The following is a 19,881-nucleotide window of genomic DNA, read 5'->3' as shown; positions in this document are numbered from 1 at the left end:
TTCTTCTTCCACTGTGCACAATGAACCGGTTTAACACTGCCACCTGGTGGACATGTGGTGCATTTATAGGGCGCCTAGATACAGTAGGGGAGCGCGGAAGGTTTGTGGTCACGTGACTGGGTGTAGCTTTCGCGCCACTTTAACGGTCCTCATCAGCCTGAAGATTGTTGTTGTTATTATTATTATTATTATTATAATTATTAAATTTTAAATTTAAAGGGGAAAATGAGAAATATATAAGTAGCTAATTAATTAACTAATTAATTTTGGTCTTCATAAACATTATAGTGATTATCACTTATTAGTCAGATAACATTCAGTGCTTCAGTCAATCATAATATTTGACTACTATTATACACAAATACAGATACAATACAGAAAGTATAATCAAATATTTTTATGGATAAATGCTGTATAAAGTATGTGCTAGTCAAGACGTAACTGACCAAAAAATGAGACTGAATTATTGTTAACACTCTTAATGCAAAAGGTGTGTGTGGGAGGGCGATGGCTTAGTGCTTAGCACTATTGCCTTGCACCTCAAGGTTCCAGGTTTGATTCCAGCCTCAGGTCTGTGTACACATGTTCTTTACATGTTGGTGGGTTTCCACTTACAATGCAGGTTAGGCTAATTGGAGTTCCCAAATTGCCAAAAACTTTACACACTTTAGAAAAAAAAAACTTAAGGGTATGTAATAGAAATAGAAATAGAAAATTTCTGGGCGGCACTGAAAAGGTGAGTGCGAGCAAGAAGGCCTACAAACCTGAACCAGTTACACCAGTTCTGTCAGGAGGAGTGGGCCAAAATTGCAGCAAACTATTGTAGAAGCTTGTGGAAGGATACCCAAAATGTTGGGCCCAACTGAAACAGTTTTGGGACAATTCCACCAAATACTAAGGAAGTGTATGTAAATTTTTTGACTGATAAAAGTAATTCCATAAAGAAAAAAGAAAAAATTCCATAAAGTTCTCTATCGCTCAATTCTGACATTTAACGATGCAAAAACTATGTTAATATTTATTGATCTTAAACAGAAAAAGTTTACTCCGATTTAATGTTTGACAATAAATTAAGAAAATTTGTTTTTTTCGAAGTGTATGTAACTTAACTGTATGATTAGCATTAAATGCATAAATGAACATAGTTTTTCTGTATTTTTCCTGAAAATTCCAATATTTTGAGATACTGGATTTTTTATTTTCATGAGCAACCAATTTTATAGCAACCATGCATTGTTCTGCTATAAACTATCATAACAAACTCTTAGTAGGGAGCGCTTTGCAGTTTTTTTCTTTATGTTGCAAATTTTTACATTTAATATAGCCCATTGTACTGATGTTAAAACTTACATTAACTACTTATAGATACTTTGATTAGTGGTAGGGACATGGCACATGCCATCGGGCTCATCAGATGATGATTACTCACCACCCTGGAGAGGTATCCGCCGTTTTATTGGCAGTTTCTTATGGGGTCGGGTTGACAGCTTGATGCGACTATATCTGAGCAGTCAAGGATGGAAGACCTTGGTCTTATTGAACAGTGGGAACACAGCAGTGATAGGGCTTAAAACAAGGACGATATTGTCAGGTCAGTCAGTTAACAGTCAAAGCTCTAATATTTTTTTTTCCTGACAAGCATTTTACATATTAATTAACAAGGTAGAGTGATAGGCGCTTAGTGGGTAATGTTAATTGAGACTCTGTTCAGGTGCATATTCTTAACTGTAAGTCCTAAGGAATAAGGGAAGTAAATTTAAGTTAAATAATTACATGTCGGCCACCCATACATACAGTTATTAGTTATTACACAAATTCAAATAGGCTTTAAATGGGCACAGAACTTAAACATTGCCATGATAAATAAAAATGAATGTAAAACATTTTATCTAATATAAGCAAATAGTGTGCTGATAAAAATCTTTATTCAGATGATGAGGATGATGATAGTGATGATGATACATTTATATCAGTTGAAAGTTGTGTGTGTCACTTAATATTATTTGCATGCATTTTAACATTTTGTAAGGCTGTGAAACATTATGGAAAACTGGGTTCTTCACTCAGTAAAGTGTTCTCTTTATTAAAACTTTTTTTTTTCATGAAATTCTGTAAAATGACAAAATGAATGATAAATTGATAGTTAACACCATACCAAAACAAGGGTCTATGTAAAATAACTTCACTATATGGATATGGAAGTTAATATGCTCGCCAGCTATTACGCTCTTCTGACATAGAAAATATATTGTGTTTTATTATTACACTAAGAGCAAACACTGAGACCTTCCTTTGGGTGTTACCTGACATTTTTTAAAGTAGTTAAATACAAATTATTGATGAAACAGTTATTGTAAGTTTTTAATTTCTTCATGCATAGTCATAGAAAGCAGGAATAGCTTCAAAAACACCACAGCAAAAAAACTTGTCAATTAAAGTGAGACTCACAAAGTTAAAATGGAGACAGATGCTGTTGTAACTGTTATGCCTGAGCAAGGTCAGCTTTAAGTAGCAGCACCTGCGCATGTAAGTTTTATCTAGTGTTTTGTGTGTGTGTGTGTGTGGGGGGGGGGGGGGGGGTGTGGGGGGGGTGTTTTTTGTAAAAAGAAATTACAAATAAAAATAAAAAGTTGCAGAAGCTGAGTAATATTGCTCAGAATATTGAAATTAATTTTCAATTTGAAGAAAAAGTCATCCGTCAACAGATACGGTTTTGAGGGATCCAACAGAACCAGTGGTAGACATGGCAGTAGAGACAAAAACCTTTTCTCTAAGGCTTAATAATAAAAGCAGTTACCCTGGTAATTAGTAAAGCAGTGCTGATTGACAGGATTTAAAGTTAAGTTGTGGCATTCACTAGAAATGCAAGGTGCAAGGCCATATCCACAAGGGGCCCTGAACCACATGCAGAGAATGGCAAAATATAAGAGTGTTCATAAAGACAGAACAGCAAATAAACGATGATTAGAGTGAAAACCAAATTAGAGAGAAATATATATATATTTTTAAACATGTTTTAAAAGACTTAATAAAAAAAACTATACATCTGTGAATTACTAGAAGATTATATATATATATATATAGGAACCTTGATATATCACAGGTGTCAAACCATATTCAAAACAAGTCAGTGGGGAAGCAGGCTTTCATTCCAACCATGCAGATTCCACATAAGATAGGATATCTGGAATCAGGTGTTGGAATGAAAACCTGCATCAACAGTGGCACTATATAGTGAGAAAGGGTGGAATGCAGAAAGAAATAAAACACAGGAAAGACGATGGAATTGTCCTAACATTTGACTGGTACTACATACTTCCACTGTAACTCCTTGGTCTTTTCTGATTTTTATTCCGAAGCATTAAGCATTGCTAAGCTGAACACCCTGTGACACAATTCTCCAAGCCATACACCTATCCTCCAACTTTCATCCTAAAATCAGTCCAGAGGTTCAGTCGGCTTCCTTACCCAGTTTTGTGTTTATGTTGAATAGTTGGAAGCACCCAGCTTTGAACCTGTTGATGAAGCATTGCTCAAAGCATCTGTATGTCAACAGCAGGTCATACAGGAGGTGACTGTCTCAGATTGCACACCAAAGAGAGTACAGCAAGAAAACAACTTTCACAAAGATTAGAGCTACTATGGAGTTGTTGGAGAAGAATGGCTGTTTTATCCACATTTACTATGGTAACTTGCTGGGAATACTTCTACAAGTGTAAGTCCACTACCAGTGCAAAAGGTTTTGCAGAAGCCTAAACTATTCACGAAAATGTTTCAGTTTGACTTTTTATTAAATACAATTTTCATTTAAAATTATATTATTTGCAACAGTTAAAGTAGAACATTTGAAATATTTCAATGAAATTTAGAGTAGCGTACTATTTATTATACCTCTCTTTTCCATTAATGGGCTGGCAAGACCTAAAAAATTCTGTGCAAACCATTGGATCTGTGTCTGAAGACATGCTACATCAGAAAGCCATCTAAGATTTCAAAAGAGCAAACCACTATTATGTCAATGTGATTTATTGTTCTGAAATTCTCCAAAGCAGTAAACTAAGTGGTTAGGGCATGTTGGTCTTTTATGTTACATAATATCTCTGAATATAATTCCCAATCCATAAAGTTAAATGAGATCTAAAGGGTTTTAATATACAGTATACAATTTTTGGCTCATGTACTGTATGCGCACAGTTCAGCGACGAGTTGATGGATGCATTGTTATATTAAATACATTTTTTCTATTGAATGTATCCCACAACTCATCAGCTGTATTACTTGTCTTGAGCTATTGCACCCTGACTGAGAATGCTTTTGATGTAATGTGAAATCTTTGGACATGGCAATTTTGTAAATATTAGTCTACATGCGCCAACACAAAGTATATACTTAATAGTACTGTATAATTGCACACTGATAGAAAAAATATTTTCTCCTGTTTTTAGCTGTATTGGTTACTATATTATTGGATATTACCCATATACAGTATCTGTATACCTGTTGGTATAAGAATGACTTTATTTCACAACAATCATGTAAGGGAGGAAAAAAAATGTTTTTAGTAGTTTGGTGTAGCATCAGATTTTTTTTAATGCCCACAGACTGAAAACCAGACAGTTCAATTTCTCCAAGGACATCAAACCTAGACATGGGAAATTGTAATGAGAAATTTTGTTGCTAAAATGTTGAGAAATAACACTTCTCCCAAACAGCACCCAGTTGTGCTTCAACTGCACTTTTAATAAAACAGACATTTCATCTTCACAACAGCAATGTCTGGAGATGGAGACGAAGGGGAAAGTGGGTCAGGGCTCTTTCTGCTGCCAGGCTAGATGCACTCGTTTAACTAGAAAGTCCTTTAAAAGGAGACCTGTAAAGGTTAGTGGACAGAGCCAAGGAAAACACAAGGCAAATGCAGAAGACTCTGTTATTCAATCCAGTTTTACTCAGTACAGCACAGAGAGCCCTGGCCTGCTCATATGTTTCCCTCCCTCTCCTTTATTTACAGATAAAATTAAATACATTCATTTATTTCACTAAGTAACAAATCTGTCAATTGTTATTTTACAGAGATGTGGTTTCATTCAGTCAAACAATTCGTATCATACTTCTCCTTTCAGACTTTTTATTTTCCACTCTCCATTACTCTATATTCTTGGCACATCATTTATAATTCATTTCTAACATTCCCTAACCCTGTGTTGACTTAAGTCCCATAAAACATTATGTAGAATTATTTACATGAGCAATAATTTTTAACTATGCTGTCACAAAAACCACAATCATAATCCCTTCTCACTCCATATGGGTTCCTAAATCCATTCCAATGAAACAAGTGACCAAAAAAAAAAGAAAGAACAGAAATGAAGTGACACAGTTCAGTCTCGCTGCCCCACTTAACACAGCATTGTTTCCTTTTCCCCCACCAATTTTAAAAGTGCATGCCTAGATCGAATAAAAAAATGACCTGTACAGAAAAAAAGACCCTCAATATCTTACCAACACTACCACCAACCCCAAACTACCCTTCCCTGGTGACACCAACGAACATGGTGTATTGAGAAAAGTTATGATTTTTTTGTTCTTGAGTCCCAGTTTTTTTGGAATCCCAAATATTGAATTGCAACGAATGGTTGTAGAAAGTCAAAAAGGTGGTTTGGACTGAAGTGGAGCTGTTGAATATGGTCTCTGAGGCAGCATTTAGTAATGGGGCAGGTAAGGGGTAGTGTGGTTCAGAGTCAAAGGTGACGGGGGCTTGGATGACCGTTATGATAAAGCTTTTGCTTGATATGCACCATGTTTCCACTGGAGTCTTCCAGCTGTCGTAACTGTGCACGTCTGCGGAGATCCCGCAGGTTGCAAAACTGTGGAAGCCAGGACCAGGATGGTGTGTCTGTAAAAACAAACAAAACAAAACATTTATATGCACCTCCTTCATACAGTAGTTTTGCACTTCATATATTAAATTCCTTTAAAGTAAAGTCTACCAATGCAGACTTAAAGCTTCATGTGGGTGTCCAGTACATCTAGAATGCTAAAGGGTACCACCTTAGCTATTCTTTTGCAAGAGCATTTTAAGTTTTCTTTTAGGAAGCTTTCTTTCATGGAAACTTTTCATAGATCCATTAAGGACCACTTTATGAATTTTATTTTTCTATTCTTTCTATTTTTTATTTTATTTTTTATTATATATTTTTTCTGGCTGTAGGAAACAGCAGTACCCTAATAGTGCAAAACATTTCAAATTATTAATTATTTCTAATTTACCATTATAGATTATATAGATTATAAATTTTAGACCTGGTGGTGATAGGTTATATGGTTTTTTTAAACAATTGCTTTTCCAGGACCTGATAGTTACCCATTTCCGGGCACATGACCTGTCGCAAAGGAAAGACATGATAGACTTTGCCCTCCCGGACTGGTAGCTGTTGTATGATGGGGGAACCTAATAAGCGGGTGGAAATTGACTTAAGACCTTAAATAAGGAGAAAACCAAGGGAAAATACAAAAAGCATTTTAATAAACCAATCAAAACTAAAATATACAGATTGACAAAGTTTGTCCTTATGTGTGTATTTTGATGGTACAGGTAGTAAAATGCAAAGCGCATTCCTAACAAGGCTAAGTAAGTTGGAATGTAAGAAAACCTTTATTCATATTGAACTTTTTAAATCCAAAGGTTACACAAAGTGCTTGACATTACTCAAGAAGCCCATCAAAAATCAAATATAATTCATTTGCATTTAGTAACACCAACAAATCCCCATAAAAGGTCAAGTGCATGGACACTTAGTTTCACGAAATTAACTATGAAGGTAAAGGCCAAGGGAAGAAATGGAAACCACTTTAACTCACTTTTACGGCAATAAAAATATTTAATAATATATATCAGTAATACAGTACTAGTAAATGAGCACTAAATCATGTAGCAGCAGGGGCATTTTCTTATGACATGCACATTCAGATTGGCACATTCTCTGTTTTAACTGAATGATTTGTTTGTTTTAATTTATATATATAATTTTGTTTGGTTCCTGACCTGGTGATCTAGCATGAGTTTTTTTATTTTTATTAAGACTATAAAGCACTTCTATAAATCACTGGAAAAATGTGAAAAATGAAAAATGCTGTAAATGTAATAAAAATAATTACCTTTTATTTTATAGTTTATTCCATGTATAAAAGTGCAGTAATCCATGCAGATATATAGTACACAGAGTTTAAAATTTATGTTTAATTAAGTATGTTCGTTGACCTTATAAAATAAGGTCAACGAACATAAATAGTATACATGTAGTATACAGTAATATTATTATTTCAGATTGAAGCCCACATACATGTCTGCCTGTCTTTCTGTACTCTCTGCATAGTTTATGGATACAAGAAATTTAATGCTGTAAGGTTGAATATGTTATGCCTTGTTTACACTAGGTTTTAATTCTTCCCTAGTCAGCTGAATGCACTCTCTGTTCGGCAATCAGAGAGTCAATCACAGATAAGTAATGGAAAAAGTAGATCGGATAAAGATGACGTTTTGTCTTAAAACGACTCCAGCATGTTAAAATTCACTTATACCACATCAGTGCTGTTATTTCAGCAGTGAAAACATAAACTAATCCCAGTAAAATTATTCAGTTTAGCTTTTTTAATTAATATCTATTGTCCCACGACCCTGAATACAGGATAAAGCGGTATAGAAGATAAGTGAGTGAGTGAGTGAGTGAGTGAGTGAATGAGTGGTGCAGGTGTTTGTTTACATGAGCAAGTATCTTATTAGTAGCTTATTTTGAAGTAGATTATTAAATCCGGCACATACGTAACTGTTCATAACATCGCTTTTACTTAACATTTTGATTTCACTTATGCTGTAGGTTAAACTTTAGGCAGATATCAAATTCCTGCAAATGTTACATTAAATTCTGTTCGGCTGTCGATTTAAGACGCGCCCACAGTGTGATGCATGTGCAGTTTATCATCTGGCACACAACTATCCATAACTCCCCTTCTACTTGACATTTTGATTTCATTCATGGCACAGGTTTAACTTCAGACAAATACCCTAAAGACTGGCAAAGTTCCATATAATTTTGACAGACATACAGACAGAAAATGTTCCTAGACTGGTTTCTGGTCTACCAATGTATAAAACTTAAAGATATCATTAAAAATGCGAGTTTTGACCAATTTACAGACAAAGCCTTTCTTTTTTATATATATACAGTAGATAGATAAACAAAAAACATGCTTTTAAATTCTGAGACATTGCCCGAAAAAGCTCATACAAAAGGCAAAAAAAATCGTACTTGAATATTTTTTTTTAAATATTTAATGGATGTGTTTTTCATCATTATTTTTAATCATAGATTGAAGAAAGCTTTGTCAGTAAGTTGTACAATGTGTCTGGTTCATGAGCTACATCTAGTGTCTATAGCGCTTATCCCATGAAGTGTCAAGGGGAACTCTGGGCATAAGGCAGGGTACATCCTGGATAGGGTGCCAACCCATTGCAGAGCACAAGCACACACACACACACACACACACACACAGTCATATACTTCAGGCTTACACCACATGTCTTTGGACTGTGGTAGAAAACGAGAGTACCTGAAGAAAATCTAACCAGGCATGAGAAGAACACAACTTTACGCACACACACCCAAATTGAACAACCAGCCTTGGAAGTACAAGGCAGCAGTGTTAACCACTAAGCTAGTGTGCCACCTCTAAAAATTACAACTAATTGTTATTAATGCATCATTTAAAAAGTCTTCACAAAAATTAAAAAAGCTTTATTTAATTACTGTATCTTGGTAGGCATAAACTTCTTAAACAGTGGTGCCAGCTCTTATTCAAATCACAGGTTTATATTGGTGTACTTATTCTGTATAGTCGAATTTTAAAGCATGCTCTTGTTTGGCAAACTATAAAGTTTTTTGTAAGGAGATGTTTATTTAACATTTATGGAAGATTTCTCTGTCATGGGCAAGTGTTCAGGAGAGAGAACTACATTTCTAAGTATAGACAAGCTGCATTTCTGTCTCTGTGGTGGCAACAAGAGTTTTGCTCACTAATTTTGATTATTTTCTTGTAACGGCATGCCCCTAATGTATTTTATTTTCTACTCGCTTCACACATGAAAAAATTCACAGCCACATAAACAGTTTGCTATCCAGCATATGAATGTAATAGTTAAAGAGAGTCAACAAATCTTTACTGTAGTTTTTGGTTTTGCCAAAAGAATATTGATTAAGCAAACATTTTAAGAGATTTTAAGTAAAAAAAAGAGAGAGAGAAAAAGAATTAACATTTAACTAACTATAGCCTGACAGACCCATCCCACTGAAAAGCTAATGCACAAATCACAATAACGCCACGATAGAAAGGCACCAGAACAGCCACTGCATCTCAGCCCATCATGCAGGGGGCCCAGCAGGCTAAGAGCCCAAAGTCCGAGGCCATGACCCAGCCTCCAAAGTCCACAGAGCCCGATCCAATCACACACCCATGGGATGCGCCAGACAAACAAGTCCAATACACAGAGGGCCCACCACGCAACCCACAGTACCCAAACCAACATCCTGCTGCCAGCCACCACAGCACAATCCCAGTGACCCAGGGATCCACTGTTCACACTGCCACATTTAGCAGCCCTGGTGGCACAAGAGAAACCCAAAACCTAAGTGGTTTAAAATATAAAAAAAAAAAACATGAAACACAAAATAAAATAGTGCTTTTTATAGTGCTTATGTATATGATTCCTATATCAAATTGGTAGAACATTTATGTATCTAATCGCTATTTCAGACTGACACATCATCCATTCATTCATATTAATTAAACACTTAATCCTGGTCAGGGTCACTGCCAATCAAAAGCCTACGGCCACAACACTGGATGAGAGCCTGGAATACACCCTGGATGTAAAGTCAATTCATCACAGGGAAGCCACATTCAAATACTAATGTACCACTTTATAAAGGTTACTGATGGAACAGACATTTTAAATTATATTATTTACTGACATATTTGTTTTTATTTTAACATACTTATCTGTGTTACAGGAAAAAAACAGAAAACAGAGAGAGAGAAAGAGAGAGAGCGATCAGTCTGTCCTGCTGGAAGGACGGGGTAGTTATTTATAGCAATCTAAGGGTATGCCATCCACAAGGACTGTTGTGAAGGGTATCCAGAAGATTTGAATAAATAAAGGGCATTTATAATCAGAATTTTACAATCAGAAAAGCTCCAATCTCCAATCAACACAAATACAATTTCAATCCCATTAATAAACAGATGCTGGAATATGGAGGCAAAAATAACAGGAACAATGGATAAAATAAATAGGTAACAGATGCCAAGTCACTGGCCCATGGTCTTTCCTATTTACATTTTTGTTTAAAATTCCATTGCTGACATGGGAAAGAAAATTAGCACAGAGTGAATGGATAGAGGTGATAGGCGGAGAGTGGAGGAATGGGGGAGGAGAAATCAAATTAGAGAATGGGAGAACTGGACGCAAAAAAATAATGAATATGCAGCTCTATGGTGGGTGTGGGTGAGTGTGTGTGTCTGTGTGGTGGTGGTGGGGGGGTTGCGGTAGTGCTCACTCACACATGTCTCCCTGTTGCTTGCCTTCTCTTTCCAGCTGCTCTCTTTCTATTTATAGCCCTCACGAAGCAGGAGCATGCAGAGGGACCGGAGGGAGAGAAAATCTGTGTGTGTGTGTGTGTGTGTGCGTGTGCGTATAAGTGTGTGTGCATGAGTGGGAGTGGGGATATAACCGTGTCATTACCCCTCTCCCTGCCAGCCTCACCTTCACTCCCCATCTCAGAGAGGCTAAATGAGGTTGACCTGCCATCAGCATCATGGAAAGCCTTGGAGAGCTCCACTACAGGGGCATCCCCACTACTTTTCATTAGCTTCAACCATTTATAGAATCATTTTTTTTCTTCAATGCAGACAGAAACGTCATCCCATTATCCTTGTTGCTATTTTAAGCTATATCGCTACTAAAGAAAAAGAGAAAGATCCAGATTTTGTGTGCACTTATTTTTAGCTCTACTCACTATATGTATCACAGGCAATTGCTTAAAGACTGCATAGAGGAAAGCCTGGCTTTGCATAAAACTCCGTTAAATCATGACAATGTGTCTATATTATTCATTATTCTGGGTGAACTGCAGGATTTTTAAATATCAGCCTCAATGGAATTCTAAACAGGAAATTCACAATAGTAAGCATGTGTTATTCTGGGTCACACCAACAGCTTCACTGGGTAAATGTTTGTGTGTGCGCATGTGTGGTATTTCCGTGTGTGGTGTGTATGTGTGTGTGTGAGTGGTGGGCTTTTGCATAGAAGGATATATCTCAATGTTTATTAGACAGTGCACTCTTTAAAGGACAGGGGTAGCTCATTAGTTACGGCATTGGACAAATGCTCGGAAGGTCCCAGGTTCGAACCCCACCACCACCAATTTGCCACTTCTGGGTCCTTGTATAAGGCCCTTAACCCTCAACTGCTCAGGTACAGTATACAAGAAAATAAAAATGTAACTTGCTCTAGATAAGGGCATGTTTTAAATGTTTTAATGTTTATAAATCATTTTTTTCTACCCAAATGCATGGCTTCTCCATTTCAAACTTTTACATATAAGCACTGGTCAAACTCGCAGAGTGGTCTGGGTGCAGTAGTCAGACAATTGAGTGACATAATCCAAGACAGTAACTTTTTTTTTAGACATTTATGGTATGTTTGATTATTTTTATTCCTTTTGTAGATGTTCTGTTTATTTATAAAACCAGTGACGTGCATGAGTAATTTTTTTCTAACTAGGTAGCAGTACACACCAAACATGCTGATAATGTCAACCTGATTTTGGAAAAGTCTTTTGTATGTTTGTTCCTATGGATCCACAGACAGCTGTGCTTCCTCTGCTTTAAATACCATCAGCCATTTTTTTAAAGAAAGAAAAGAAAGCATATGAATTAAGCAAGTGTGACGCTGTTGGACTTTATTATACTTCTTGTTAGTACAAATACTAACCCTATTCCTAATCTTAACCTTAATCTTCAGAAGACTTGAGTCAAGCAAATTCCTCATACATTTTTGCAAATCATTATCTATTTCTAAACTCTGCATCTAATGTCTTCTCTTTCAGTGAGGAAGCATCTTCACTTTTCCTCCCTCCAAAGAGTAAATATAAAGTAAAATAACACGTCATATACACTATATAACATGTGTATATACATGACTCAGATTGCAACAACATGTTTTTTGGTTTTTTGGGTGATTTCTATATTTTTTTTTATTCCGCCATCATTTTAAACGCCATCTACACTTAATAGCTTATGAATGATGAAAGTGAAAAAGCTTTTTCTTTTGTAAGAAGCAACAAATAACAGCCAGAATGTCTGGTGCTTTAGTTACACTGACTGAAAGTGTACTGTTCACTACAACACCATAACCTTGACACCATAACAATGACAGCAGACTCAGAAAGGTACTGCTTCCTACAGTCTATAGCCTACGTCAAGAATGTAACTCATGACTCAGTTGTACTGCTGTTTTGAAATAATCATTAACAGCAACCAACAGATACCTTTACCACCATTTACAGTGGTACCTCGGGATATGAACACCCACCTCACGAATTTTCACCTTAAGAACTTAAGTTTTTCAAGAAATTTGCCTCGGCATACAAACGAACAAACAAACCAAGCTAAACGAAACGGCGGCTAAGATGCGTGTATATTTGGGAACCATTTAAAGCCTGTTTGGGGAAAACCAGTGGAAAACCATGCAAAGTGAGTTTACATGTTTTTTTGTGTGGTTTTTTTTTTGTCTTGCAAAAGACAGTTTTGCAAAATTTACAATTTTACTTAATTTACATTTTTTCATTGTTTTTATATGCAAAAAAAATATGATTGTGTTGGAAATTGGAAACATTGGTAATATTTTTGTTGGCTGAAACGGATTATCTGAATTTACATTATTTCCTATGGGAAATTGTGTTCCGCAATACGAATTTCCACCTTAAGAACTCACCTTAGGAACAGATTTAATTTGAATGGCGAGGTATCAATGTGATATTAACCCCGCAGGGGCAAAAGGCCAGCCTTTCCGCTCAGATCCCACAGAAAAGACAATGCAACACAAATTAGTAAAATAGATAACTCTGGCCACAATAGAAAGGCACCAGAACACTCAGTGCACCACAGCCCGCCCCACTTGCAGCCTAGCAGGCAAATAGCTCAAAGTCACTGATCTGCCCTCCAAACTCCCCAGATCAAATCCAAATGATCACCCATGAATTGTGCCAGACAAACAAGCCGATCCACAGAAGACGCACTCCACAACCCACAAAACCCAGAGGATCTGCTGCAAATATCCTGGTGCCAGACATCAGAGAAAACCCCAGAGGCCCTGTAGAGCGAACCCCTGAGGGGCCTGAGCTGCCCAGGTGGCATAAGGGGATCACTTATAATAAGTTATAATATTAATGTTTTTAATGTTATTGTTGGAAATATAGGCCAAACTTTATTCATAGTATGGAGGACCAACTGTAATAAACTGTTACCTGCTAAAAAATAAAATAAAATGGATAATACATGTTCTTAAGAAGCCCTGAAAAACTGTGAAAATCACAAAAAAATTTAAAGCTGTTTCAAGTCTAAAAATCCCCAAGAGAGAGTCTTTTAGATCTCTGTTTGAGACATGCATTTATGTTAAGCCAGTGCAGTAAAATCATTTGAACATGGCCCCTTTTTGTGTTTTAAAACTGTCACATAGATGTGAAAAAGAAGAATCAATGTCACTTTGACTCCTCTCTGTCTAAAGAAAAAAAATAACACTGCCGGTAAGAAACAGGTCATTGATTAAAATTTGCCTGTTTCTCATACAGTACTGCAGAAATCTTAAGCATTAGTTTATCTTCCAACACTTCTAGAGAAAACTCCCGTTGCAAAAATTACTAAAAGCCTTATGACATCATTTGCTCAGCCATTCTCCTACACACTGTCCAAGACCTCTCATTATACTACAGTAACGATGAGTAATAGAAATCTTTTGCATTCTGACGCTCTTAGGACTTAATTAGTCATGACACTGGGCATAGGGGGGTGTCAGTTTCATGCTTTTAAATTACTCTCTAAGCAGAAGAGGTGTTTGAGTGAGTCATTTGACACCTTTCTTTATATACCATAGACCATATACGAACAGGGATGGACATGCATTCTTTAGTCATTACTTTGACAAATGTTTATAGCACATGGCTTTTTCACACTTACCATAGTAGCGACTGGCTCTCCAGGCCCGCACAGCACAGTGTAACGCTCCATCCAGCCACAGTAATAGCCAGCTGATGCAGAAGCCCAGCAACAGCCCCAGCATGAGGTCCATCTCCTGCTTGGTCACGCTGTCACTCACAAAGTAGTTCTCTGACGAGTCCACCAATGAATGGTCCCCATCATATGGTATTACATAATGCACATGGTGTCTGAGAAAGCAAGAAATAATAAAGTGTTGGAGAGTGCACTGGTGTAAAGGTTACACAAGTCACTGAATAGCTATTGAATAATTCATTGCAGGTATAGAATAATACGCTTTATAATGAATAACTGGATATTAAATTAAACAGAACTGTATAGGGTTAAATAGATCACTTTGATTACGAAAAAACAACATTAATCTTTTAATACTTTATGAGCCCTACTTTAGAAGAAATAAAACACATGGTTATATAACTAACTAACTGTCATAGTGGTAGAGTTTGTATTGATGATTTATACAAGATATGTAGTATTTACACTTTTAAGCTCAGGTTACTGTATGGTTCGAATTTCTTTGTTTGTTTTACCTGTGTCGATGTGTGTTTCCTTTGGGCTTTCTCCAAACACAAAAAAAAGCATGCCAGTAAATGCATTGGCTATTCTAAATTACATACTGTATGTTGTTTTGGTGTGTGTGTGCATGCACGCAAGCATGGTGCCCTACAATAGCCTGGAATCCAATTCAGACTGTTTCCATTCCTTACACCAAGGCACTAGACCCACTGTGACACTGACCGGGATAAAATGACTACTCGAGCTGAATAAATGAATGAATAATTTTGACATGCCTGACATACCTGACATTAAGTAAATATCTATGAAGGACATATGTGAAACACATATCTGCTTGGACAATATTCCAAAATCAATTGTCCCTAAATAGCTGATTTCAATCTGCTCCAGTTAATTCAACCCTCTTCAGTAACTTCTTTGTCATGGTTAGGGTCACAGTGTAGTCCGGATCTGTCCCGTGAATACTGGTAATGAAGAGAGGATACACGCATATTCACAAGCTCATTTAGCTTCAGTTATAAATGTCTAGCCACTATACAACTTATTATTATTCAGTTCTTCAAATTCAAGTTATATTATTCATTAGTCATGATTAATTATTCAGTTACTACATTGGAAAAGATTAGACCCATGGTGGGTACTGCGATTTCAAGGTGGTTTCAACGTCATAAAATGTTTCTTGTCTGGTGTATATGGGGCATGAAAAGGAACCTAATGTAATATTTTATAGATTATTTTACTTTAAACCTAGCAATCCTACACTAAGGCTTAAAGCTTAGGTTGCTGTTTGTGCATTGTTTTGCATGTTCTTCCAGCACCCATATACGTTTCTAACATGTTCTACAATGTTTTCTAACTTCTCAACAACATACCATTTGTTGGCTGCACTGGCTGCACTTTTAATTGTGTCTAAGTATAAATGAATGCGTAAATGTGCATATGCATGGAGCCCTGTGATGGACTGGTGTCTGATTCAGGCTGTATTTGTGACTCGTGTCTGGTGTCCTCAACTGACTAAGATAAAGTGCTTACTTAGGAAGAATGAATTAATGAAAATAAAAAGTATGGTGATGATCAGAAATTAGATAAAATTTCTAATTTACATCAGGTGCCTGAGTATGATCCGTAGCTGTTTAGATATTCTGTTATCTGTCATGAATGAATGAATGAATAAATGAATGCAAGCATGCTGGTACTTCTAGAACAGAGACTAAGAGTACTTACCATAAAGTTTCATAGGCTCTAGAGAAACGATTTAGCTAGACTGTTTCTAAAAATACAGAGCTCACCCCTAAATGGTAGAATGAGAATCTTTTTTTTTTACTATACCAATTAAGATAATCTTTACTTTATACTGCTTTAAAAGAGAATGGGCACAATCAAGTCCCAGTATTTTATTGACTAATGTCACCTGACCTATTTACATGAAATGTTTCTGTGTTACAAACATCGCTGAGATACATTTTGAAATAAGGTATCAGAATATTAGAACATTGGAAATAATACGTATATCAGAATATCAAAAGGTATAATTAAGAATCTTGGCAGAAATCATGCCTGAAATTTTATAATGGATTATACAGTGTTTGTGGTATGATTTCAGACAACAGATTAGCTGTGATCTTGTGCAGCAAGCACAATTAGCAGGTCAAAGTTGAGAATAATTTTAGGCTGACCTGATTCAGTCCCCTAGGGTAGAGAATACAGGGCACTTAACAGAGAATTTAGTCGATTAGTCTACAGAGATAACAATGTTGAGTAAATAGTGACATTTAATAGAACATAACCACTAAAACACTAAAGCAAAGCAGCCAAGTGAATATGCGATATATGTCCAAAAGTTTGTGGACACTTGACCCGGTGACACACATATGTGCTTTCTGAATAACCATTCTGGATTTAGTCGCAATTTTCTGTAATAATAAACACTCTTCTGCAAAGAGGTTTGGGAGGTGGCCTTTGAGATTAATTTATCCTGCCACAAGAGCATAAGTGAGGCCAGGCGTTTAGACCAAAGGTGTTTACTGTGGTCAGGGCTCTGTTCAGGCCATTTGGAGCTTTGACTTCTATCCGCTACATTAACATTTACAGCATTTGGCAGACGCCCTTATCCAGAGTGACTTACAGTATATTCCATTATACTTTACATCTGAGAAGTTAAGAGTTACAGGCCTTGTTTAAGAGCCAATCAGTGGCAAGTTGGTGGTGTGGTGGTGGGGTTTGATACCTACCACCTTAACCCTTATCAAACCCCAACACCAGTTTTACTCAGTAGTTCAACACCTTAACCACTTAGATACCCCTGCCCTCATGTCTTTATGGACCTTGCTTTGTGCACAGGGGAATTGTCATGCTGGAAAATGTTTGGGCTCCAGTGAAGACAAATGGTTATGATCAGGTGTCCACAAAAGTTTGGCCAAATAAAATAGCATCCTTAATTAACGGCACAAACTGTACTTCTTCTTGTTGCTTGGTACCACTAAGACTAAACCTTTTGTACTTCTTACCTTTAGAAAAATAATCTGGAGTTTCACTGATACACATTTAAAGCTTTTGTGCAAAGCTAATTAATGTACTGTCACAGGTACAAAAACACCTGACAAACCATCCCAGCAACAACAACAACAACAAAAAAAATCTGGTTTGTTGCCTTTATTTCTGTGAGTGAATTCTGACTATGAGTTACACCACACCTCTGTGGAGGAATCCATGTCATGTCATGTAATCTGCATGTTGCATCTTTCTGCACTTTTTTTTACTCCATTCAGATCCATGCAGGTTAGATTTCCTCTATACATTAGCCTCTATACGTTAAAAAAAACAATGACAATTCAAGTGACCAAGGGAAATTTCTTCTTACCCCTTGGTAACCTTTCCGTCACCAGCATTTACTTCGCAAATCACCGGAACGATGACGGCTGCACGTAGCGCATTGTGGCGAACGCGAACGCACCAGGCCAGTAAATGAACTACGTAGCCCCATATGTATCACAAGGTTGTGCTTTGGAGAAACGCACACCTTGAGACGCAGAAACCAAGTATTAACCCGCTTAAAAAAAACGCCACTGACAGATAGCAAGCAGCTCGATCATCTTAATATGCCACCCTGTCGTTTAATCAGATCAGATGAATATAAGATGAGGCCTATAAGCTGTCACGCATCTATGTATGGATATATGTATGGATGTTTATGTGCTCCATGTAGACCGATGGAGAAAACAGTCTTTCAGTGGTATGAAAAATGGTAGGCAGCATAAGGAATGCTTACAGGCCCCTGTTCTGGTTTAACAAATGAGAAACGATTAAAAGCGATTGACGACAAGGCTTGTGGAATAAAATAAATCATTAATGAGCCTTTTTTTTTACCTTCCACAGTTGCAGTGGCAGACGCGGTCCTCCCCTCGTAAATGCGGTAGGATGTAGTTGTGAAAGCGGTCCAGCAGCGCGTTCATGTCCATTAGACACGCTATCGCCTGCAATGAAGCATTCGAGTCAAGCTGGACATCATGACAACACTGGCACCAATCTGCTATTATAAGCAAAAAAGGCTACTGATGGATATATATTGCCTACAAATAGATTAAACATATATATTTTTTTCAGGCAAGCACCGGCTCGAGCGAGCTGCTTATTATTCCTTTAATATGGTGTGTACTTATCAAGGATGTGTGAATGGACTTTCCTCAGGTCTATGCGCCTCGACTTTCTGCTTCTCTCAAACCATTCTCCGCAACTTAACAATCGACATTGTTAGTGGAGATGCCGGTGCGTATTTCTTACCATTACAACAGAAGCACCAAGGATCATAAAAATCATGGTGGTTGTGATCATATGCATCCAAACTTCCAAATGCGCCGCTCTCTCACTCTCTCTCTCTCTCTCTCTTTCAACCCAGGGAAGCCTGTCTTTTCAACCAGAACTGTATGTTTAAAAACACTAAACATACAGTGCTAAAAGAGTCTGTCCCAGGAGAAGACGCTCATGGATGCGCCTTTACTGCACCTGCTTCTCAGTCCTGAGCGCGGATCGGCGCATAGAGTGGCCCGGTCTCACCAAACCCCCCTATATTACCCACGGTTTTATTGTCCTCTCCATTTAGCACTGCGCTGCTGATCGCGCCTTAAATTAGCTTGAGAAAATTCAGGACTGATGTTGAGCAAAGTGTCCTGCTCTATCTAGGTTAGATAGCTGCTGATGCTCTTTTCCCCCTGCGTTCCAGCACCGTAGAAAATTTCCCAGCGCCGATTAGCGAGATCAGGGGGAGCTCTAGAGGTTTTTCCCCCACACACGGATCTGGCTTGGAGTGCCGCTTCTTAAGAAAGCTTCTGGTTGATTCCACGTTTAGTAATCCTTGTAATCCATGTCCGTCTTTCACTCCTTATCACATGCAAGTTGATCAAGTTGTTGCAAAAAAGCTTATCGATGCACCAGTGATTCCGGTCCAGCATTGATCTTGCTTGATAAGACAGTCGACACTAAGACAAGACAGGTCTAGATTCAGCCTCCCTCACTTCCCCCGCATCTGCATCAACCACACACCCGGAGCCTTACACATGATTAGGCTATACAGTCCTATTTCAGACGTCGTGGTACCCAGGGGCATTTTAGAGATATGACTGAGTGTGTGTGTGTGTGTGTGTGAGAGAGAGAGAGAGAGAGAGAGGCGGGGGACGTGTCAGTAGCCTACAGAGGTGACTAAGAGGTAGCAAATATATCTTATTCATTTTCTTCGGTCGGGCTCGCAAATCACTTTAAAACAGTGACACGATTTGTGTGGGTTTTAGCTATAAGACATATTCTACAGAAAGACCACACAGCTTTAACCTGCTTCATCCGCCCACTGGCTCGCTCTGCAGCTCATATTGCGCCATTTCAGTCGGTCTGTAGTGGAGCGTAGTGTGTAGCCTCGCCTCCTTTGCTCTGGTATTCAGCAAGACCGCTGCATATGATGCTCAGTGTTTCGGTGACTGACCAAAGGCACGCAGAAGAGACGTCAGAGATCCATTGTTGCAATACTGTAGTTTTTTTCTTTTTTTT

At 37.5% G+C, this 19,881-nt stretch overlaps 1 protein-coding gene across 1 annotated transcript; it reads right to left on the bottom strand.

Moving 5' to 3' along the window:
• Nucleotides 1–4,602: 4,602 nt before the first annotated feature.
• On the bottom strand, nucleotides 4,603–19,441 carry tmem240a (transmembrane protein 240a). The gene is made up of 4 exons (XM_053483147.1): nucleotides 18,625–19,441; nucleotides 18,211–18,317; nucleotides 14,290–14,498; nucleotides 4,603–5,893 (listed from the first exon to the last, which is right to left on the bottom strand). Exons 1-4 carry the CDS (start codon nucleotides 18,679–18,681, stop codon nucleotides 5,739–5,741), a joined length of 528 nt encoding a protein of 175 aa, XP_053339122.1. The 5' UTR covers nucleotides 18,682–19,441; the 3' UTR covers nucleotides 4,603–5,738.
• Nucleotides 19,442–19,881: the final 440 nt, after the last annotated feature.

The sequence above is a fragment of the Clarias gariepinus genome, chromosome 22, assembly GCF_024256425.1.
Source record: "Clarias gariepinus isolate MV-2021 ecotype Netherlands chromosome 22, CGAR_prim_01v2, whole genome shotgun sequence".
NCBI classification, from domain to species: Eukaryota; Metazoa; Chordata; class Actinopteri; order Siluriformes; family Clariidae; genus Clarias; species Clarias gariepinus.
The sequence above is the reverse complement of the archived record's forward strand: the minus strand, read 5'-3'. Positions and strand labels throughout refer to the sequence as shown.